Below are 24,013 nucleotides of genomic sequence, written 5' to 3' on the forward strand. Positions count from 1 at the left end.
CGAGTTGTAGCACATGAATTTATATTTTAAATTATTTTAATTTGTCTTTTCATTTATTAAAAATTAATAAAACCTCTTCTAAGTTTCATGAATTCATATTTTTTTGACAAATTAAAATGAATATATTATAAAGATTTAAAATGAACGATTTCCCTTTTAGAATTTCATATTTTTATTTTAATATTGTTCGACTACTCACTAATGAATAAAGTATAAGATTTTGCTCAAAAAATTTTAAAAGTTAGATACTGACTTTTATAAAAGCTTAATTCGATATTATAAATTTTCTCTGCATTATTTACGCAGGCTATTATCAATATTCATTTTGATTTAAAGAGGACAAAATGTAATACTTATTCTAATATAAGTGGGTTTTAATTCTTACTCAAACTATAATTTAGTTTAAAGTAAAAAAAAAGGAAATTAATTTAAAAAATATATAAATATACCGATATTCTACAATTAAAATTATGATTAATAGTTTTATAGAAAAATCTAGGTTAAAATAATAAAAAATTTCTATATTTTATTATTTTATTTAGATAAATTCATATATTTTTATTATATCCAAATAAGCTCTTAATCTTTACTTTATGTTAAAATAAGTACTTTAACTTTAATTTGTATCTAAATAAACTTTTATCTTTTAATTTATATATAAATAAATCTTTAATATAAATTAATATTTTATTTGAAATAAAAATATACTTGAATATAAACCAAAAAATAAGAACTTATTTAGATAAAATAAAAATATCAGAATTTATTTAAATAAAAATGGTAAAATTGAGAAACTCTTTTAATATTTTAGCCAAAGATCTAAAATATTTTCTCCTTCAACTTTAAATGTCTAAATACTTAATTAAGAATATAACGTTTATGTATTTTCTTAATTAAAATCTTATTTTTAATTTGATTCAATTTAAGATTAAAAAATTTTAAATGTGTTCAAATAATGGTTAAGTTACGACAGTAATTTTTATATGCAATATTAAATCTACTTTTTATTTACATTTACCATTAAAGCTATTAAATCCAATCTAATAAATTACGAAACGGATAACAAAACAATTAAAACATGAAATACTTAATACCTAAAATCAAATCTGTTGATAACAAGAAACTCAAGACCAAATTCAACGCGCTTTTCGGGCTCCGCTATGCTAATTTCCACCACCCAACCCCTTTTTACCACTGCCATCCTTGACGATCCCGCCAATGCTTATTACATCTACCGTTCCCTCTTCACCTCAAAAAACTTTTATCTCACCTTTAACTCGGACCCCAACTCGTCTGACTTGACTCAGTATGGTGTTCGGGTCAAGTACAAATCATTCATTAAGATCATTTCTAAGGAACCTAGATTGTGGAAATGGTATGTAACGCATGGCCGTTTCGTGATGATGCCTGAAGTGTCGTTTGAAGAGTTCCAAGTTGGATCCCAGTTCTTTGTGTTGACTCAGAAACACGCGTTATTTGTGATAAAAGATCAGACGCTTTGAATGAAATTTAAGTTATCGCATTATCATGCCAACAAGTGTTACTCAGATGAGCATTATTTTTCGAATTTGTTATCAATGCAAGATCATAATAGGGTGACTCACTGTACCTTAACTCAGGTTAATTGGACCGGAACAATGGCGGGTCACCCCCTTATGTATAAGCCGAAAGAAGTGTCAGTTAAGTTGATTTATGGGTTGAGGAAGTCGAATTACTCGAGTTCTTGCTTGTTTGCCAGGAAGTTCTTGTTGGATTGTTTAAGACCTTTGATGGATATTGCTGATTCGATCATTCTTAGTGATTGAGATTCTTCCTGGTAAGTAAAAATTCTTCCTTTTTTTTTTTAATTTAGTTGGTTAAAGAATTGCACTTGGATTTAATGATAATTTTTACCTTTATTAAAAGAGTGCTTTTACTATTTAAGCATATAAAAAAATAGTGATTCATGTTATTTTTTGGCACGTGTAATCCATAACCATAATGAAACTCTTATTTGAACGCATTCGAAAATTTTTAACCTTAAATTAAATCAAATTAAAAATAAAATTTTTAATTGAAAAAATACATAAAATGTTAAATACTTAATTGAGCATTTAATTACTTTAAATTGAGACAGATCTGATAAATTTTGAACATTAAAGGAATATAATCCACTCATCTAGTTTGAGCTGTCCCCATTCTCTCACTCCAAGCCTCTAGTTATTGACCAAATTAATGAGAAAAAGGGTCAAAATTAGACTCAAAATGGCTCACATGATAGAAGTTAGTAGGCTATCTTCCATTTATAGCAGCATATCTCCTTTCTATGGTAGGTTGAAATGCATATAATTGTTGCCTTTAATTCTCATTTTTATACAACAGTTTCCCTTCAAAATAATTAAAATTCTAATAATTTTGGACCTAATTTCAAGTAGTTATTTATCATTTAAATAAAAAGAAAAAACTTTAAAAAATAGTAAGAAAGTGCCCTGCACTTTCGACAGTCTTTCAGTAAATTTTAATTTGAAAAAACAAAAAGAGAAATAATAAAAAAAAAGAAATAGTTGGTGAAAACTAATTGAACTCGAGTTTCTTTAATTGAGAGTTTTTTTTTTATATATATTTTTTTCTTTTTAATGATTAGGGTATCCATTGCGAATAGTTAAAAATGTGAAAAAATGATTTTAAAAAAAATTATGAAAATAAATTAATTCATATAATTATTTTTAAAAAATATTATAAAAAAATTTAATATTAAATTTTAATGTCTATAATTTTTTTTTGTTTATATCAAATTATTTATTGTTTTATAAAAAATATATATAAACATATAAAAAAATAAAAGAAAAAACTCACTTTTTTTGTTTTATTTTTTCCTCTTTCAATTTGACAAACCTCAAGTCTTAAGCCTAAAGCACAGGCTTTTTGCCTCTTTGAAGAAGTCCTCATTTCCTGCAAAGCTCTTAGCGTCTCTCCCGTCTCTTCCTTCACTCGTGCCGCTTCACTCGTTTTCACGTGCATCCACTCTCTCCCTCCATATATATTCCCATACAAACTCTTCATTTCAATCAATCCCCACCATAAACATTCTATCTCTCTCTCTCTCAATATATATAGATCTCAAAAAACCTCTTTTTTCCTTTAGTAGTTTCTTCTTTTGCAGTGATAATGGTTGAGCCTGCAACAGCAACCAAAGCAACAGCACCAGCAGTGCCTCAGCTGAAAGATGAGTTGGACATTGTTATACCCACTATAAGAAATTTGGACTTTCTTGAGATGTGGAGGCCATTTTTTGAGCCTTACCATCTCATCATTGTTCAAGATGGCGATCCTTCAAAGACCATCAAGGTCCCTGATGGCTTTGACTATGAACTTTACAACAGGAATGATATTAACAGGATTTTGGGTCCTAAGGCTTCTTGTATTTCCTTCAAGGACTCTGCTTGCCGTTGCTTTGGTTACATGGTGTCTAAGAAGAAGTATATTTTTACCATTGATGATGACTGCTTTGTAAGTTCTTTTTTCCTTTTGTCTTATTCTGATGTTTTTGGAATTTGGGTTTTTGTTATTTTAGTCAATTTTGGGATCTTTACATTGTTTTGTTTGAAAATTTGGATGCTCTGGTTTTTCTTGATTTGATTTTCTTTATTAGTTGCTTGACGTTTTTGTATCTGGGTTTTTGTTGTTTTGCCCAAAAGCTGAATCCTTTCATTGTTTTGATTGGAGATTTGGATGCTTTGATCGTTTGGCTGATTTAATTTTCTACCTTTGGGTATATTCTTTTTTCTCCTCAATTTATGTTGTTATAATTGGTAGCAAATTTTGGACAAAAATAAGAAATGGAATTATTTTTTGTTCAGATTTACTTTGAAAACTTTTCATATCATGTAACTTACAAAATCGAATTTCTGACGGGGACAATTCTGAAAGTAATTTGTGTTTAATTTTATCAAATACGATAGTCATTTATACAGCAATCAATTCATATTTCCTAATTGCCTCATGATTCAGGATTTGAGTTCTGCATGAACTGTAATGCTTGCCAGATCTTCGTTATTTAAATTGATTGATGCATTTGTTTCTTATATTATAGTGTGATATTGCATTATGGAAAGTCTGTTTGCAATTGATTCTTGGCATTTGCCTCGCCTGGGCCTCATCAGTTTACATTTGATGACAAAATTCAAATTCTTTTCACACGTAATGCACTTCTAGCAGCTTTGCACATGCTGTATCATGGAAATACACGTTTCTAATTATTAAATAATTGGTTGCATTGTGATCTACAGCTATGAGATTCTAAAATCTTGAATGATTGTATCTGTTTGCGTTATTATTTGATGATTGTATCTGTTTGTGTTATTATATATTACTGCTAAGTGATGAATCAGCAATCTAGATGTCAAGATCTGAGCAATTGAATGATTATGCGAGGATTTATTTTTGTACCTCAGTTTTTAATTTTAACCATAACTGTTCAAAATGATTAGGGACTTGGGGTGTCTCTTTCGGAATATAAGTAAATTAACATCCCTACCAAACTATGTATCTTGTTTATGATTTTAGGTTGCTAAGGACCCATCCGGCAAAGCAATCAATGCACTTGAGCAGCACATCAAGAACCTGCTATCCCCATCCACTCCTTTGTTCTTCAACACCTTGTATGACCCTTTTAGAGAGGGTGCTGATTTTGTCCGCGGGTACCCATTCAGTCTCCGCGAGGGTGTTCCAACAGCTGTTTCTCATGGCCTGTGGCTAAACATCCCAGATTATGATGCCCCAACACAACTTGTGAAGCCTCTTGAGAGGAACACTAGGTATGATTTTCTTTTTTCAATTTTTAATGAAAGGAAAAGCCTTCATTCCTTTTGACAGATATTTCTTCATATCATTAATGATTAATTAATAACACTCATGATAAATCAGGTTTGTGGATGCTGTTCTGACAATTCCAAAGGGCACCTTGTTCCCCATGTGTGGTATGAATTTGGCTTTCAACCGTGAGTTGATTGGCCCTGCCATGTACTTTGGACTCATGGGTGATGGTCAGCCAATTGGACGCTACGATGATATGTGGGCTGGCTGGTGCACCAAGGTAAAATGGAGTTATTTATTTGTATCACAATTTTATTTTCTGTTTACAATTCTCTTTCAATCAGAACGAGGATGTCATACGGAATTTTATAGACCAATCTCCATTGCCTGCTTGATGATTGTTTAGGTGATATGTGACCATTTGGGACTGGGAGTCAAAACAGGTCTACCTTACATCTTTCACAGCAAAGCAAGCAACCCGTTTGTGAACCTAAGGAAGGAGTATAAGGGTATCTTCTGGCAGGAAGAGATCATCCCATTCTTCCAACAAGCTGTCCTTCCAAAAGACTGCACCACTGTTCAAAAGTGCTACTTTGAACTGGCTAAGCAGGTCAAGCAAAAGCTTAGCAAAGTTGATCCCTACTTTGACAAGCTGGCTGATGCAATGGTCACATGGATTGAAGCCTGGGATGAGCTCAACCCAACTGGAGCTTCTGTGCCAAATGGCAAAGCAGCTTAGAAAAATATCAACACATGCTGATGTCATCGTCACATATATCGAAAGCTTGGAATGTGCTTAACACAGCTGCAACTCCTAGGCCCAATGGCAAAGCAAAGTAGAAAAAGTCCATTACCCACAGGCGCCATTATTTCCCTACAGTTAATGAATTAATAGTTTTCTGTTTTTGTATTGTATCTTTATTTATATATTTATCTTTTTCTTAACTAGATTTTGGCGGGACTTATTGCAATTTTATTAATTTTATGTTATGAAGTTACAACATTAAAATGAATTAGTTAGGTTAGCATTCCTTCTCTTTTAGAATAAAATGCTTTCTTTTTTTTGGATTTTTTATAAAAAATTGATCCTAATTTTGATGGTTTTATGAATCAACTAAATTAAATTTCGGGTTTTTTTTGGAGTTTTGAATGAATAAAATGGCCAAATCTAAACTCAAGTTTTGCCTCATTGCTCATTGCTCTTGTGGAAATTTCTTTATAGAAATACTTTGCTGTCAGCAAATATTTTTGCAAATTGTGTGATTGCAGCTTACAATCAGCTGTCATTCCAGCTTGATGTTGGCTTTTGCTCAACTTTGAAAAGCTAACAAACAACTCATAGATCTTGTGCCAATGGAGAGCTAAGAGTTGCCAACTAAAATGCTTTTTTCCCCTCTTTTGAGAACAAACCTCGAGGAGATATGTGGATTGAAGCAGATACAAAGTAAATGAGCATTCTTTAGCTTTTTACTCCCTAGTTGGTTGGTCCGGTTTCAGACGTAAATGGTTGAATTGCAAACCTACAAAAATCTTCACCTCTTATTAAGTACCTAACCACTAGGCTAAACGCGTAATGTCAAACAAATATATATAAGGTTTATTTTTTTATCTAAAATTGTCAAGGTTTGAATCTTAACATTGAAATTAAGAGTAACATTCTAACAACTGTTCATACAGCTTGACTGTATCGTTATCATAAAGTGGAATTGCTGATACTGAAGTCAAACGACTAGATCGTATACTACAGGCTAGTAGCCAAATTCATGTGCAGGGACAATAATTCAAGTAAGCATTCTGGATTTGGCCTGGAACTCAATTGACATTTCTTTGGTAAAAATTGCTCATTTTATCAGTGCAATTATTAAGCATCAGAAAATGATTTATTTTGTGTTTCTTTTTCTTTGATTTAGTACTATGTATTTTGTTTGTACTTTGTAGCATGGGACATGAAAATGCCATGAAAATGTTTGATACTCTAATTGCATGACTTTTTATTTACTTTCTACTAATGGGGAACCAACCAGAGAGGAAAAATCACCGTTGTGGAAGTAGAACTATAAACTTCAGGACTCTATTTCAATGCAGAAGTTTAGGTTGGTCTATGCAAAATAGGAAAAATATAATTTGCCTAGCACAGAACCCGAGTTGCTAGCTATAAAAAATCTGTCCGCAGAGTGGAACAAGTTGCTAAGCATCTAAATTTTAATAGCAACGCAACAAATTATACTAAGATCAAATAAACAAAATCTTATATTAGATTTACATGACCACAAAACTGCAATAAATTGCTTTCAAGATTTAAATAATATTCAAACAGAAACTGCAATTGCAATATTGATTATGGTCACACAACAATGATTTCCAACCTCTCTGAAAAACTATTGACAAATTTTAGGTGATGAGGCTGTAAAATAAGATTTATGCCAGCTTGGCTTGACTAGATAATCTAGAATATTGCGGAAGCATCCTCAGTCTTTTCAGTCTTTTGACGTTTGGCATCACTTTCACTCTCTTGATGGTTGAGACATCCATTTACAGCCTCTTCACCCAAAAGAGATATGTGCTTGCTGGTGATTTGGCGACCTGCCCTAAGCTTTGGACCCCAGTGCCTTTCAGGATTTGGAAGGAAACGAGCAACCTTCTTCGCTTGTGACTTGCTCAGGGATGCAACAGCTCGAGCAAAATTTGCCTGCCCAAAAAAAGTGGGGGTTGGTGAGTGTTAAAAGAACTTTTCCCACCTCCAATCTGAACTCGTACATGAGCATATTTATGTTGGAGAATGCATCTGTTCACATGTGGAACACGAAACAAGGACAGAGAGGATTGGGGATGCAAAGTCGGATCAGTATGAACTAAAGAACGCAGCAAGGAAAACATACTTGAAGAACTGGTTCTTTGGCAATGATCACACTTCCTGGCTGATCAGCAGGTTGAGCTTTCACTGGATGATTTTTAACCTATAGAGAAAACAAAAACTTATGAAACCATTTCCTTGGACATGTCTTGACCAAATTAGTGCATGGGATGTTGAAGAGTTGAAACTCCAATTATTTAATCAGGTTTACTTGGTTGAACTCTATTCAGAGTGCATGCCAACACAAAATGAAGGATATGGAGAAACAATACAAAAGAAGCCCTTACCCAGCAGCGCATTATGTCCCAAATGACATCCATGGGAGCATCTGATTTTAGTCCCAATGGATTCACATGAGTACCAGAAATTCGATATCCTGCATTGATCACAGCAGAGCGGAAAATAACTGCAGATGGGGAAGTGCATTTTAGAGTGGCACAGAGGTTATGCAGACTCAAAAAGAGAGGAACATCAGGCAATTCCTGCAAAAGAATTTACAAATTGGGTAAAGAACATCAGAACTCTATTTTAGAGTACAACTCTGTTCTTTTAATAGATTTAGGCCTAGTTTAGCATCACTGTTGAGAGTAATTTTTGCATTCAAAAACTACTTTTGACCCAACCTCAATGCTAAACAACAAAAAAAAAATGACGTTTCAGTTTAAAAGCCTGATTTTGCAGTGAAAAAATATTTTTGGGATAAAAAATCACTACATTACCCTATATTTTTATATTTTTTTATTTTATGCATATTTTTTAGAAATTTCAATTACTCATCACTTTTTCACATCAATACTAAATGCTTAAAATTTTTAACCACACTTTCTAAACGCACTTTTTCCAACCTCAACAGCAATGCTAAACCCTTAGTCATATATATAAATATATATATATATATATATCTATTTATATATACACACACCACCTTATATCTAATGGCATGTTTCTATGAAAGATTGTACCTTACACTTTCAAATTCAAAATATTTGAGTTAAAATGCAGTCATATTGAGCCTTCATTTATGCTTTAGTATCAGCATAAGAAATGGGTGGCTCACAGTTAGTGAAATAAATCCTGACAGGAACTATGTTCTAATGTGAGAAAGGAACACCCAAAATAAAGTATTAAGGAAAAAAAGACATATACCTCTGAAATTGTAGTCAATACAGCAGAGATGCGATCATAGGCAGGATAATGATCCTTCATTGATTTTACATCTGCTAGTATGGCAGTTACCCACTCTTGGTCATGGATGGGAGCAGACCATATAGGCCCACCCATGTTAAATTTCTTCCCACAATCACTACACTCTTGAGGGACAACAGGTGCAAATCCCGGGAGATACCTAACACTGGTATTCTGGACATAGAAAGGTGGATGCAATATCAAAATATTGTGTAATTCAAAATTAAGTTACTTCAAGAATAATAGTCTTTGACCTACAAATCACAAAGATGTCACTGACAAAAAATACAATATAAACATTTGGTACATATTCAAACACCATTACACTCATTGTGCAATATAATAAATTAATTATGTCTAAACATTGAAATTATACTCTCCAAGAATAAAAGAAGGGACTTCCATTAATAAGATGGAAAAGACACCAAATATCTTTATCTAAAATAAGTTGCCTTTACTGCTCCATTATTAATCATGCAAAAATTGGCATCATTTGTCAAGGCTCCATCCACAAGAAAAATATTGGAAACAAGCAACCAGGGGTAAGGATAAATAAGCATATGAGAGTATTTATAAAGAAACTCTTATACAACTACATCAGATCACCATCAGTAAACATAATAATCATATAAAAGGTTATAAACCATAGCAAGAAACACAGGTACAAACAAAACTGCGAGCAGTCTGCTGTCAGATATCAGAAGAAGAGTTCTTAAATCATCCAAACTCTTATAAAACCTACTAGTGGCATGAACATGTCACCAATAGCGACACTAAGCAATTGAACGCTCAGACATCGGAATGTTCATATAAGGAGTTTAGATGTACACCTAAATTATGTCCACTAAGTAAAAGCAAAACAGGTGTAAGCTATGTGCATGTTAATAACAAATAACAAGCTTCAATGGCATGATAAATCAGGAAGCAGACCTTAGAAACAGTTCTCCCAATAGGCTGTAGATGAAAAGAATCACAACCAGTGCACTGATAGACGTAGGAGAGCTTAAGGGGAGTATTCTTCATTGCACTTGCTGAACTGCATTGAATTAATCACCCTTCTGTCATCATTATATGAGAGTAACATTTACTTCAATAAACTAAATTAAAACAAATAGGTCACCTACGAGTATACACGAACAAAAACACGGGCATAAAAGTCCATCTGGACAGCTAGCACAGGAAAAATATAACGCTTGTAGCGGTTCGCATGACTCTGTATTCAAGAAAGAAGAAATACCAATTATGCCACATAAGAAGAGTTTTATTTGAATTCAATTCTAAAAGAAAGCTTTCTGTAAGAAAACATATGGTTTAAGAGAATGCATTTCTAAGACAACATGGTTACAACATATAGTTACAGTCATCTTTTCCAATGTCCTTTATTAATTGGAAGTTTTGCTAGTGAAAGAATAAAGGAGTCCAAGATGCCACGTTCCTTTTGCACCAGAGCAAGATTTGGATTCCATATAATGTGTATCAAAATAAAAGAACATGCTTTCTGACGGACATGAAACTACCTCAATGCAGGCTAGGAGGATTCTCAAAGCCATTTCGTGGCAATATTTCCCTCTCAAAGGGTATGATCCATATCTGTTACCACCATCAGTTATAAGATGATCTGACATATTCAAAACCATAGTTAATATGAAGGTAAAGGCAGTACAATCTTACTTGGAATAGCAAACCTCCCCATTACCCCCACACAAAACTGCCAAATCGGTTGCAGTACACATCAGCATGCCTCCATCAACAACAGATTGAACTGCAGAGTCCAGGAACACAGAAGGTGAACCATAAGGATCAAGATCAACCTGAAACACAAATTTAGCAATAAAGAGCATAAGCACGGCTGCCTCTTGAATATTGTGATCCAGAAACAATAAAAGTTGCCCCATTAATTCTGAAATGGGGATAACAAATAACAGAAAACAACTATAAATTCCCAATTGATTAATACACTTTTCTTTTACTAAGTATAATGTAGATTTAACATAAAATAAACGCATAATAAGAACTATTTCCATAGAAGATGAAAATTTTCTACAAAGTTTGATTTAAAATATTAACTAGCAATGCACATCAGATCAAGTTCTTTTGCAGCAGTTACGAATACGTGCATATCAAAATTTCATGTCAAGTTGTTAAATTAAATATAAAATAGCAGATGCCTACCACGTCAAATTCTTTTGGGTGGGTAAGCATGTATACACGAGCATCAGCAAGATGTGACTCCACTTTTGAACATGCTACAGAACCATTGAACTTTATGTTTCTCTGGCAAGCTTCAACTGCCCCTGCACATAGACATGAGGTATTGGTAAATATAAGCAGCAAGTCAACGATATAGGTAAAATCAATTTGTTTATAGAATGAATATCTACAGGAACCAGAAAGCCAGAGAGGAAGAAACTACAGGTCTTCCCTTGTTCCAAAATGATCCCTCAAATAACACATATTTAACATCCAGAACATCTATACATCTACCATACCTTTGTCATTGTCTAAGGCAACAACTTGACCAATCCCTTCTACTTCCCGGGCATATCTCAGAGCCCTTAACCCAGATGCTGACAAGGCCTATAAAATTACCAGAAAAGGAACTCAGAAAATGACATGACTAGCACTCAGGGTATAAATGATATCTGAAAAATAGAAGACTGCAGAAAACCTCAAGAACTCTTGGTGGTTTGAGCTCCCATCGAACTTTTCCCTCCGTCTTAACTTGTTCTTCTGAGGTAGAACATGGTTCTTCTTGAGATTTCTCTTCAGGCCCTTCACATTCTTCATTTGATTTTTCATTATTCATATCAGACTCATTATGTTTATCTTCTACATCAGATATAAAACCTCTCTTCTCAGGCACCTTTGGTGCTGGTTTGTTTCTTTTAGACAACAATGCCTCATGTTCCTGCTTTCGTCTTGATATGAATGTCCTCAGGACAGCAATGGACATGTCTCTGTTGTTAACCTGATTATCATAGCAAACAATTAGGATCCTCTACTAGTGAATAACAACCAAGAAAACAACTAACACTACAATTACGCTGCAGAGGAAGTAACATCCTACTCAAAGCATCTACAAATAGAGTATACAGGTTTTCAGTGAATGCAATACAAAGAGAAAATTTTCACTTCCTTTCATTTCCCATTCTTTCTTAGCAGCCAATCACCGGACGATTATTTCCAATTACTGACCAAAATGTTAAAATTTTTCAGACATAGCTTAACTTAGAAGAACACCCCCCCCCCCCCCCCCAAAAAAAAAAAAAAAAGCAGGGTCTTTCCAATAAATCATCAAAAATATTAAACTTCTTAATCAAACCAAAAGCTTCCAATTAATTCCAATTAACTAAAGCTAAAACATTAAAAAAAAAAAAAAAAACTAACCACAAAAACCATTAATTCAATCACAATTTTTATCGCCCCTAAGTTCAACCAATTAAGCAAAATTTACCATTTTTCATACGAAATCAATAATTAGTTTCTCTTAAAACACCCAACTCATCACAAGAAACAGAACTTTTCAATAAACTAAAAGCTATCTATCAAATAAAACTGAAAACCCATCAAATTTCTGACAATGAATTCAACCAAAAAAAAAAGCAAACTTGGAACCTGGGTTTTGTTGTAAAAGACTTCATTTTTAGCATGCATAAGAATCTCAGCTTCTCCTTCCTTGATGATAGTGTAATCATTGAGATCCATTGACATTGTTTCTCCTTTTTCATGCAATAACAAATTCTGGGTTCCTTTTATATTTCCCTTCTCTTATTGGTTTTGCCTTTATTTGAAGAGAAGATTTGAACAGGAGAGAATTTTTTTTCTATGTTTGGTAACTTTTGTTGGTGTTTGCAATCTGTTTTGATGTTTAAGATTTGTGAAAGCAGCAAATAAATGAAAACTAGGGATCCTGATTATATACTGTATGCTTTGAATATACAGTGGAAACCCTATTTTTATTTTATTTATCCTTTTGTTTTAAATTTTAATCAATCTGGTGAGTTTTTGCCCTTTTTTAAGGCTTTTCTTAAACCCTAGTTTCTTAGTGCACGTTAGAATTCCTTTATAGTTTCCTGCTAACGTGAGCCATGTAATCTTTTTAATAAAACAAAAATTATGCTTTTGCTGCCTCATCTCTAACTAGTTTTTTTTTTTTTTTTTTATTGAAAACAAAGAAATATATTTATTTTATCATTTAAACAAACCATTTTAAAAAAAAAGGGTTGAAAAATGTATCATGGGAGCTGATTTACATAGAAACATTTTAGTGATGGGCAATTCATGAATAAAACTTATTTGATTGTCAATTATCCATAATTTCAAAATATTTCTTCAAAAAATTAAATTCAAATTTAGTTAACTTATCTTTGACTGAAAACTTTTTTTTACATCTTCTTCTTAAAAAAATTCCACTTTCATGTAACCTAATTAGCTATGTCAAAAAGTGAGAAATTTTCTTCTAATCAAAGGTTTTGTAGATCAAAGGAGTATGGATCATGCCCTTGACTTATGTGACAATTGCAGGCTACACTGCTAGAATTTACAGCCCTTTTGAGCATAGACTCCCGCGCCTATACAATCTGTGCATAATGACATTAACAGAAGTACATATACTACCTTTTTCTCAAACAATCAAAATTCATGCTTTCCAATTTCTTCAAAACTGACCAATATTGGTGAAACAGGTCAGATATGACTAAGGGGGACATATCATTTAGCATCATCAAACATGAGAGCATTAATATTGTTAATCCCAAGATCATCAGATATAGGCTCAATTCCCTGCATATGAGACAAAAAACTTGAAGATTCACTGCTAAATTCATCTACAAAAACAAACTAACACCACAGCATGTATAAATTCCACTTATGCATTTATCTTTAAAAGAAAACAGTCAACAAGTATAAAGTTCAAATCACAACATTTGCAACTACTTCTTTTATTTTCAAATTACAACTTTTATATACTAAAAAAATTTCTACTCATGCAATGGCAATGCAAAGAAAACCAAATCTAAAACATGTCAAAATGGATTTAATCAGCAATCTTATAAATATTTCTAGTCCTGATGAAAATCCATGAACACGTCAATAGAAAAGCATGTTAAAACTTACCAAACGTTGTAGTTAATGAAGTTGGTGGGGGGTTGGAGATGAAGTTGAGGCCAATATAAAATCTGATACCATAGAATAAGTTGCCAAAGCCCAATATCTGAAAGTCTAACAAAGGAACAAGTACTGATGGAAATTTTGGCACAAAAAATTCGAATCACTGACTTTTTATGTCAACAGAGATTACATATTTTAAAGATTATTAGTGAACAAATCGGCAAAATGAGATTCTTTCCAACTTAGCAATACTTTCACATTAAGTGTTTCAAGGACTTTCCTCCATGCTCAGAGCTCCCAGTAGAAGTTATATCATTTTGACTCATTTGTAGAAATTAAAACACACTAGGTGGAACCAATCATTCATTGGGTGAGTTTTTGGCTCAAAGGCACTTTACATGCATTACCAAGGCATGGGATTTCATGAGGCCCAGAGTTCCCTGGCCCCAAGGACTTGCCCTATTCAAAGCTGGGATAAGAGAATTGCAGGATTGGTGCTGATGAATTCTCAGCAGCCTATATTATCTTTAAATTTAGCAGAAAGAATAATTCAGAGTATACTTCAGCTTCTTTTAACTTGCTCTAAGGGTTTGATCGCCTGCCTAAATTTCCACACCTGCCTTATTCCCTTTTTTTGCTTAATGTCAGTTGATCAAAGATCTGATATAGCTTCCTCCAATCTCCCTTTTGTTTTCATTACCATAATAAGATGCTAAGATCCAAACTTCGACAGACTCCAATCATCCCTCAAACACTAAACTGCCAAATATGTAGAAAAGCTGCTGTCAAACTGAAATCCTGCATCAAGCAGACCACTTTGTACCATATCATTTTATCTATTTTTTGAAGGGAAATAAAAATTATTCGTAAGAGATATATAAAAATAAAGTTATTTATTTTCAAGTGAAATAGACTTTTTCATTGGATTTGTTTTTTTTTCCTTTGGTTCCATCTATTTTTTTTAATTATTCACAAAAATAAATATTTTATTTATTTATTACTTTTTTATTATTTTTAAGTAATCAGATCGTTCGATTGACATTTAGAGCAACATATTCCTTTTAATATAAATAACTCTACAAAATTTTTGTTTTTTTGAAACACTAATGACAATTTATTTGATTCCTGTAATCAAAATGCTTTTATAAACTAGCTTTTTATCGTTTTTAGAATGATTAGTTTTGAAAAAAAATTATTATTTTTATTGGGGGGAAAAAGTTTGTGTGGCCAGGTTAGAGGTTAGTACTTAGAATCTTCTACGAGCAACAATCCAACATCTTTGGTATCTTTGATTAATTAAGTATTTAGCAAATAAAAGTTTGCAAATTACAAAATTCATGTAGACAGGAAAATTTGTCTTTTCTTTTGGACCAACACTAAATTACTTAAATATAATTCACATACCATGTAGAAATTACCTAATCTATGTGACCTATACCCTTTAACAAGTCCATGCAGATACCGCGTATAATGGTCTATCATGCCAACAAATCATCAAGCTTGCCTTTTCATTGACAATTTTGTAACCATGTCTACCACTGGCTTCCACCATTTGCTTGGCATCTTCCATGTAATCATACCAAATTCTAACAGGCTTGAACCCAGCTTGCCCAAATCTAATCATCCATCTCCCATACCTCTCATGCCTCTCTTGTCGCTCAAGCCCCTCACATGCCACAATGTTTTCGATTTCTTTCCCAAACATTTCTTCCAACACATGTCTTTCTCCACTTGACATTGCCCCAAGTGTAGCATCAATGGAATCAAACACCGCACTGTAGTAATGCAATCCCTCTACGAATCGATCCACTAATCTGTTTAAATTATGATCGGCTTCTTTTTCGACTAGAAGCAAAAGTTTGGGTGATACTGACCGAATCATCGATAAAAACATGAACATTTGCTTGGAATCTTTTATGCCATTGATCTTGTTGTGGCCGAAATGTGCATCTACTCTATCATCCTCTGCTAATAGGGTATGGAGGCTTAAGATTGATATGAAAGCCAGTGCTTCTCCTGATCTGATCATCAGCATATCTAACGTTAGCTCTCTCAAACTAACATTTAGAGGGTTAAATTGAAAAGGCATGCCTAGTGCTTCTGCCTCTTTTACAAGCACTGGGCCTAGCTTCTCTAGAACAGTCTTGTTGGCATTCAGACAGGTGACCTTCACATTGGGAGGTCCACCCGGCGAGCACGAAAAGCTCCGAAGGAGGGGGATCCACAGGTTTCCATCGCCGGAGCCTAAGTCCACAAGATGGATCACTCTCTCCCCCATCATGGCCTTTACCAATGTTCGGGCTATGATGGCATAAGAGAACCCAAGGTAAGGAAAGGCTCGTCCGAAGAGGGGCTTAGCTTGATCCAACTCTTGTTTTGGCAATTGAGTGTAGCTCAACGCCTTATGTAGGCCAGGCCAACGCTTGACAAGGCGGATGGCAAGGGCAGACGCAAACCGTGCTGAAAGGCGTTGCATGGAGTCACCAGACACCGAGGCAAGCAGCGATATTTGTCGGAGACACTCATCGGCACGATGTAGGTTACCGGAGGAGGTATGCTTGGCACATGTTAGGAGGAGTTGGATAAGACGGATCCCTCTTTCTTCGGGCTTTAAGGCCTCAAGTGGAGTTGGACCAGGTGACAATGTAAGGGACAAGGTCACCTCGGGCTTTCGAGATGGGAAAGAAGTGCTCATCTCGGTCTATGACAAAAGTTTCTGATTTTTGCTGAAGTTAATGTAAGTTTATGATGAAGATGCTATCAGACTTATAAGAGAATCATCTTTGAGGAGCAGGTGAGAATGACGGCTAGTTCTATTGATCCATATAAAAGATACAAGTAAAGGAAATGTTTTTGAGCATTGTCTTTCATGAAAGATTTGATTATTTGTAGTTAAACTAAAGGAAATTGGATTCAAATAAGTTGACTCACTCCTATCAAAGCAGCAGAGACCCAATTTTTTTTTTTTTTACTTAATTTATTAAAATTTAAATTTGAATCATTAAAATTAAAAATATAATATTTTATCAATAAATTATATGATTATTTATAACATAAATTAAAGTTATTAACAGGAAAAACTTTATTACTATAACCATTTTTTCATATATAATGTCAACATCATCTCGCGCATTAATTTGAAAAATAAGACTAATTAAATGTTGCTTATTTTTATTTTAAAATCTAATTAACCATCAAAGTTGGTGAACAAAGAGAATTTGTTTTTTAGCTTTTGGCTTTAAGCTTCCATACTAATGAACAAGGTTCTTATTTGTCGGTACTCGAATTAAAATTAACGAAATGCAAATGGATTACACGAAAAATGCAATGAATAAGCTAGGTTTTGCACCCACCATTGATTAGATTTTTCATAAATTTTGGAATTTACCACTATGGCTTTGTGACTTCAAAACAAAGAATCAAAGACAAATCAATTTTTACTTGGTCAATTAATATTTTGAACTTTTAATTAATAAATAGTATTTCTTGTTAACTTTTTTTAGCCATTTAACTTCACTAACTCACATTTGCTATATAAAAGATTGACAAGTTGGCTTTCCCACACCAAGCTTTGGTCTATCAGCTGGCTTCCCACCAGAACATGAAGAAGACAGCCTTGCCAATGGGTCTCCATTAACCTTTAACCATTTGAAGTGCCCTCCACCTCCCTTTTACAAATTCTAATAAACTAAATTCTAAAACGCAACGTTTGGTATTATTTAAAAATTAATCATGATAATTTAATTATATAGATGATTTTATTATTATAGTGATTTTATCATTTGTGATTTTGAATCATCTTATTTGATTAACAAATATTAATTTTTAAAAATTAAAAAATATTGTCTTTGATATTATTAAAAATTAAAAATTATTTTATTTAAAACTTAAAAAAATAACCATATTGTAATAGTTATATAAATTAATAGTTTCAATATTGTTTAAAGATGACAATTTGTAAAATATTAGTAATGTTTTATTTACTTAAAAATAAGGTGAAACTAACTTATTAAGTTAAAAAATTATATTTACTGATAAATAAACTAACTTTTATATATAAATTTCTTAAAAATTGAATTTTAAAAAATAAAACTAAATCTATTAAAATTAAAAAAAAGGAAATATTAAAAAATGTTAATAGGAAGTACGTAATTTATTTTTAAATTCAGTACAATTAATATTATTTTTAAAAGGTAAAAAAATATAATATAAAGTAATTACAATTTTAGAGAAATTAAGCAAGTTTTTTAATTCATTCATTAAATGGGTAATATTAACTATTATTAATTTTACATATAAAATTTTTTTAATTTTTTATATCACTCTCTAAGACAAAGATCTAATCATTTTTGATAATTTAAAATCATTATAATGTATGACCACTAAATTGTCACCAAATGAGATAATCTAGTTATCGTGTATAAATCATCACCAACTATTGACCCGTGCTTTGCATAGGATTTTCATCTTTTCATAATAATAATTCAACTAATTAAATTTTTATGATCATTTTGTATTTAAGTAAAAATGTTTTGTTGTCAAACATAAATGATTATCGATGTTTCAATAAATGACATTTTAAGTTTTTAAAGCTTAACTATAAGAAAAAAGAAAAAACTTCTTACACTCTTAAAGGAAAAATAATAACAATAATAGAAAATTTAAATTAACAAAAACAAATCAATAATAAGAAGCTATGAGTTAAATTTGTAAGTTTTAAAAATATTTTGGTATTGAACATGTAAAGATGTCAATTTTACACCTATTAGGGAGTTCGATTTTTTATCTGAATGAAAATGGAGATAGGTATTATATCATGGATATGAAGATGGGGATAAAATGATTTTAAATTTTTATTAGATACGGAAATAGGGCTGAGTAATATATTACCAATCCCGTACTTGTACTATCATATATATTTAGTATATATATTTTTTATTAAATAATATAAATTATTATTTTAAATTAATTAAAATTAATATATTTTTATTGAAAATATATGTTAATATATATTTATAAAAAATTACTTAAATATACGAGATAAAAATAAAAAAACTAAAAAAATTAGTTTTTAATTTTTTTTTCAAAAGTTATAGGTATGAGAATTACTCATACATATTAAATACTCGTGAGAATGGGGATAAAAATAAATTTAAAATACTCATTAGGTATAGGTACGAGTATGTGTATAATATAAACAAATTTGGGAATGAGAATAGAAAATACTCTACCCTGCTTATACATTACCTATTGATATCCTTATGAATATAAAATTTTAAAAAATAATTTCGATGTGATCAATTAAATTAAAGTAAAAATATTCTATGTCATTAAAGTTGTCTTAAACCATCTTACTCTAATCATTATTTCAAAACAATATAAAATAAATAATCTCAATCTCAACAACATAAAATCTCGTTTCTTTTAAAATATAATACCTAAATTCAATTTCTAAAATAATTAGTAAATTGTTTTTTTTTTACTATAAAAAAGTAGAGATATGAAATTATATAAAAGAACAAAAAAATAGTGGAAAACTTTTAACATTAAGATTACAATAGAGTGAGAGTTTTACCTTTTCACCATTCATTTACCACCATTATTAAAATTGTACACATACAAAATTATTAAATAGAAAGAAAAAGAAAAGAATAGATTTTATACTTTTTTTCTTAAAAAAAAAAAAAAGAAAAAGTAGAAAAATAGAATGGTAGGCAAAACCTAAAAACTTTCAATATTTATAAATAGTTAGGAGACAAATTAATTAATAACTTAAATATGGACATTTAGTGTTTGATATAAAAAGAAAAGAAATATTTTTAATTTATTTAGTTTAATTTTTGTTTTGAATTTTGAAATATAATTAATGATATAGAAGCTATCGAAAGATAAAAAAAGTATATTTGGCATATATATATAGACAAGTGTATTATTCATATAAGAGAATTTCTTTTTTTGTTGGAGATTTTGTTATTTATATATTTTTATTAAATTAGCATGATTTTTCCCATCAAATTAGAATATTTTAGGTTAATTTAATTTATGACTATTTAATATTTTTTAAAAAAATAAAAAAAGTCATAAGTAAAATTATCAAGAAAATTAAAATAATTAATTCAGTGAAATTTAGTTAAACAAATTAATTTAGGAAACACATGGTATTAATTTAAATTATCCACGTGTAAAAAATGAGACCATATATTTATAGGACAATTCCATTTTTTATTAAAAATTTTAATTTTTATATATTTATATAAAACTATTTTGGATAATTATAATATACCAAACACCACGTAAGAGAGAGAAGAAACGATCATCAACTAACACTTCCATCAACTTAGTATAAGATTTATTAATATCATTTTTTAAAATTAATTGTGTAAATCATTTGAATTAAAATTTGAATTATTTTATACATTTTTTTTCTAACTCTATACTTTTTCCATGTAAAAAGATGGGGTTGAAATTAACTTTTCATCTCTATACTCTCCAATAAAAACAAATGCTAGCAAAATTGAAATGCAAAGGACCTGTCGTAATTAGTTGATGTACATGCCGCCTGCCATCACCATTTCTCATCGTCTCTTTGCATAAAGTTAAGTTGAAAGATCACAATCATGGAAGTAAGGCCAGGCATTAGTGGCCAAAGTTATCGTCACAACCGTGCAATGGTGGGGCGCTGGTGTACCAATTTATTGGTCCCATCGTTGATCCAATTCAAGGTTAACCTTAAAGCATGGAAATTAATGCATTGTATACGTAATAAGACAAATGGATAGTGTTGAGAAAAACAAAAAATTTGGTCAACCTTTCTATTTAGGAATGCAGCTAATGACTAAAAACAACCAAGTTTAATTGTGTCAAGGTGGAAAATCCAAAGGGATTGAAGCTACGAACTAAATCGTTCTTTTGAAGATCCTAAGTAGATTTATTCATGGTTTGGACAGCTCATCAAACAAAAAATTTAATTTGATTTGAGTCAAATTTAAAATAATATTTTTAAAAACTTTAATTTAATTCGTTAAATATTTAATTATTATGTAATTAGTTTTAATTTAATTTTAATTTAAAATATATTAAATAATAAAAAATTAATGTAAAAATATTTTTAGTATATTTAATAATAAATTTAATTTTAAGAATACTCTACAATGCATGTAAATAGTTTTCATTTGTTATAATATTTAATTTTATTTATTCATTTCTTAAGTTTACAATCATATAGTTAAAGAAATTCATAATAAATGCTAAATTATATACGATTGTGTATATCTAGTATTACCAAAATATTGAAACATTGCATTAAAAAATATTCATTTAACTTATAAAATAGGAAAATCTCAAAAAAAAAAAAAAAGAAGTAAGAGTCTCCTTAGGGCTTGGCTCTATAGAAGGAGTTCAATTTCGGCTGAGTTTTGAGTTTCTTAGGTTTTTCGAGTATTTCATCATGGTAAACCCTGAGAGTGGATCGGTCGTTTCAAGTAATTAGAGTTTTATTAATAGTTTTTGCAGATCGGATTACTATATGTGGTGCGATTGCGGAGGATCTGGAAGAAGTCTAGAATAGCCTGAAGCTTATGGAGGACGAGAACAATCGGGTTGAAATAAGAACTAAATGTGATACTATGACTGTGGAAGAAAAGGAAAAATGGTTAGTGAGCAAACTATTAACAGATCCCCCTTTTAATAAAGAAGCCATGATCGGTACTTTCAAACTCATCTGGAGAATCACCAAAGAGATGCAATCTAGTATTTTGGATTCCAACCTTTTCCTTTTTAAGTTTGGATTAAGGAAAGATAAGCTGCAGGTGATGGATGGATCCCCTTGGTCCTTTGACAAGAAGCTTTTAATCTTTGCTGAGTACAATGGATACTTTAAACCATCAGATTACTTTTAATTAAGCTCAATTCTGGATAAGGATATATGATCTTCCCCTCAAATGGATGAACAACAATGTAGGAGAGATAATTGAGAGGAAGATAGGGAGCTACAAAGGTTTTGATCAAAATAGGAACTATTCAGAATAGAGGAAGTTTGCCAGGATTCGGGTGGAATTAGACATCAGGAAACCCGTAAGAAGGTTTGTGCTACTGGGAACTCAAGGAGGGGGAAAGAGATAAAAAGGATAGTAAAATATGAAAAGCTACCGACCTTTTTCTATGAATGTGGCATTCTTGGACACACAATGGACACATAGCTGCAGAATGTTATTGGGATTTACCTTGAATCTCAGAATCTCATATCGAAAGTTAAGTGAGTTTGAAGTTTGTCTTGTATCCCACATCGAGAGTTTAGTAAAAGTATAAAGGGTTTCACCCTTATAAATAAGATGTTTTGGTTTTAGTTTAGTAACCCCAGAGAGTTAGACACCAAGAGAATAGCTAAGTGAGTAGGCTATTAAAGGGTGTAATTGGGTTTGGGGGTTAAGTTTTGAGTAAGGAGTTTTAAGAGACTTTTTTCATTCTAAAAGTCTCACAATTGTAAAGATTTATTTGATAGTGGATTAGGTTTGGAGTAGGCCATTTTGAGTTGGGCTGAACCAAATATATTTGTGTTCTTATTCTTGATTTGAACTTGTTATTTTGTGTGTGGTTGCTGCGCGTGGGTCTTATTTTTTTCCAACAAATGGTATCAGAGCGAGGTTCGAGGTTTAAGGTTCATGGGTCCAAGAGATTATAAAGTAGTGTTTGAAGATGTCTGAAGAAGGTATGTCTGGTATGTCAATGCTTAAGTTTGAGATTTCGTTATTTGATGGAAAGAGTAATTTTATGTTATGGCAAAGTACGATTCAAGATCTGTTAGTACAACAAGGTTTGGATTAAGCATTAGAGAGTAGTAAGCCTGAGGGAATGTCTGATGCTAATTGGAATAGGATTCAGAAGAAGGCTATTAGTACTATTAGATTGACGCTAGCTCCAAAGATAAAATACAGTATGTTGACTGAGAGTACTCCAAAGAGTTTGTGAGATAAGCTTGAAGGTATTTATGCTTCGAAATCGTTGAGAGATAAGCTTGAAGGTATTTATGCTTCGAAGTCGTTGACTAATAGATTATATTTGAAGATAGATTTGTATTCTCTGAAGATGAAAGAAGGTATGAGTCTCCATAATCACCTGAATGAGTTTAATAGATTAGTTTCTCAATTGCTAGCGATTTCTGTTGATGAGTTAAAAGATGAAGAGAAGGCTTTAATTTTGCTATCATCTTTGCCCAAGTCTTATAGGCCTTTAGTTCAGACTGTGTTGGTAGGCAGGTCTACTTTGAAGTTGGATGATATGACTACTCTGTTACGTGAGAATGAAAGGTTTATGGGAGCTCAGAACTCATCACCTGAGGGGAGTACACTAGCTGTAGAGGGTTTTGATCGAGAGATGACTCAAAAGAGGATTGATGGATCGAGATGAAAATCCAAGTCAAGAGACAGAGATTACAGTGATGTAGAATGTTATTATTATTGCAGGAAGCTGAGAAGGGATATGGTTGCTTTCAAAAGGGTGAATGATGAGAAAAAATCAGATGAAAAAAGAGTGATACTGCTACTGTCGTGTCTGATGATGATGATGTTGTTTTGACAACTTGTGTGGATGAGACCCAGATTTTGAAAAGTGATAAAAGTTGGGTTTTAGATTCAGCTGCTACAATTCATGTTTGCAATGATAGAAGCTGCTTTGTGGAGTTGAATGAGAATGAAAAGTATGAAGATATTGTGGTTGCTAACAAAGAAAAGGTGCATATTCAAGGCATTGGGAATGTTCGCCTTAGATCTCACGATGATGTTATTAGGATGCTTCGTCATGTAAGGTATGTACCAAATTGTACTACAATTTGATTGCTTTGGGTGAGTTAGCTTCTCGGGGGTACACATTTTATTGTAGTAATGATTGGTTAAAAGTGTACAAGAATGGTAGTGTGATTCTACAAGGGAATAGGGTCAATCATTTGTTAATGTTTGATGGATGCTCAGTTGCTGAGATGCCTGTGATGAAAGAAAAGAAGAAAGGTAAGCGTGTTAGTTTTGCAGATACTGTTGAAGTGTTTGGAGATTCAAGTCAATGGAGGATTTGTTGGGA

The 24,013-nt window shown here is 31.8% G+C and overlaps 2 protein-coding genes and 2 pseudogenes across 2 annotated transcripts; 2 read left to right on the plus strand and 2 right to left on the minus strand.

The window, feature by feature from the left end:
- The first annotated feature begins 955 nt into the window (after positions 1-955).
- LOC111313158 (uncharacterized) lies at positions 956-1,805 on the plus strand (annotated as a pseudogene).
- Positions 1,806-2,867: 1,062 nt separating this feature from the next.
- LOC111314593 (UDP-arabinopyranose mutase 1-like) lies at positions 2,868-5,739 on the plus strand. The gene is made up of 4 exons (XM_022916091.2): positions 2,868-3,489; positions 4,546-4,796; positions 4,906-5,074; positions 5,201-5,739. The coding sequence occupies exons 1-4, from the start codon at positions 3,148-3,150 to the stop codon at positions 5,531-5,533; spliced, it is 1,095 nt and encodes a 364-aa protein (XP_022771826.1). The 5' UTR covers positions 2,868-3,147; the 3' UTR covers positions 5,534-5,739.
- Positions 5,740-7,021: 1,282 nt separating this feature from the next.
- On the minus strand, positions 7,022-12,721 carry LOC111314592 (tRNA (guanine(26)-N(2))-dimethyltransferase 2-like). The gene is made up of 12 exons (XM_022916090.2): positions 12,449-12,721; positions 11,502-11,801; positions 11,323-11,410; positions 11,006-11,127; positions 10,505-10,644; positions 10,351-10,423; positions 9,958-10,046; positions 9,764-9,869; positions 8,795-9,007; positions 7,936-8,130; positions 7,674-7,751; positions 7,022-7,483 (listed from the first exon to the last, which is right to left on the minus strand). The coding sequence occupies exons 1-12, from the start codon at positions 12,542-12,544 to the stop codon at positions 7,241-7,243; spliced, it is 1,743 nt and encodes a 580-aa protein (XP_022771825.2). The 5' UTR covers positions 12,545-12,721; the 3' UTR covers positions 7,022-7,240.
- A 2,504-nt stretch (positions 12,722-15,225) lies between these two features.
- LOC111313566 (scarecrow-like protein 3 pseudogene) lies at positions 15,226-16,753 on the minus strand (annotated as a pseudogene).
- Between the last annotated feature and the right edge of the window lie 7,260 nt (positions 16,754-24,013).

The sequence above is a fragment of the Durio zibethinus genome, chromosome 23 (assembly GCF_047325235.1).
Source record: "Durio zibethinus cultivar Kanyao isolate XHJ-2024 chromosome 23, ASM4732523v1, whole genome shotgun sequence".
NCBI classification, from domain to species: Eukaryota; Viridiplantae; Streptophyta; class Magnoliopsida; order Malvales; family Malvaceae; genus Durio; species Durio zibethinus.

Coding starts and splice junctions, on each gene's coding strand:
- LOC111314593 (XM_022916091.2), top strand. CDS start 3,148: ATGGTTGAGCCTGCAACAGCAACCAAAGCAACAGCACCAGCAGTGCCT. Junction 3,490..4,545: donor CCATTGATGATGACTGCTTT/GTAAGTTCTTTT, acceptor TTATGATTTTAG/GTTGCTAAGGACCCATCCGG. Junction 4,797..4,905: donor CCTCTTGAGAGGAACACTAG/GTATGATTTTCT, acceptor ATGATAAATCAG/GTTTGTGGATGCTGTTCTGA.
- LOC111314592 (XM_022916090.2), bottom strand. CDS start 12,544: ATGTCAATGGATCTCAATGATTACACTATCATCAAGGAAGGAGAAGCT. Junction 10,424..10,504: donor GGGGAGGTTTGCTATTCCAA/GTAAGATTGTAC, acceptor TGGTGGTAACAG/ATATGGATCATACCCTTTGA. Junction 8,131..8,794: donor TATTGACTACAATTTCAGAG/GTATATGTCTTT, acceptor ATTCTTTTGCAG/GAATTGCCTGATGTTCCTCT.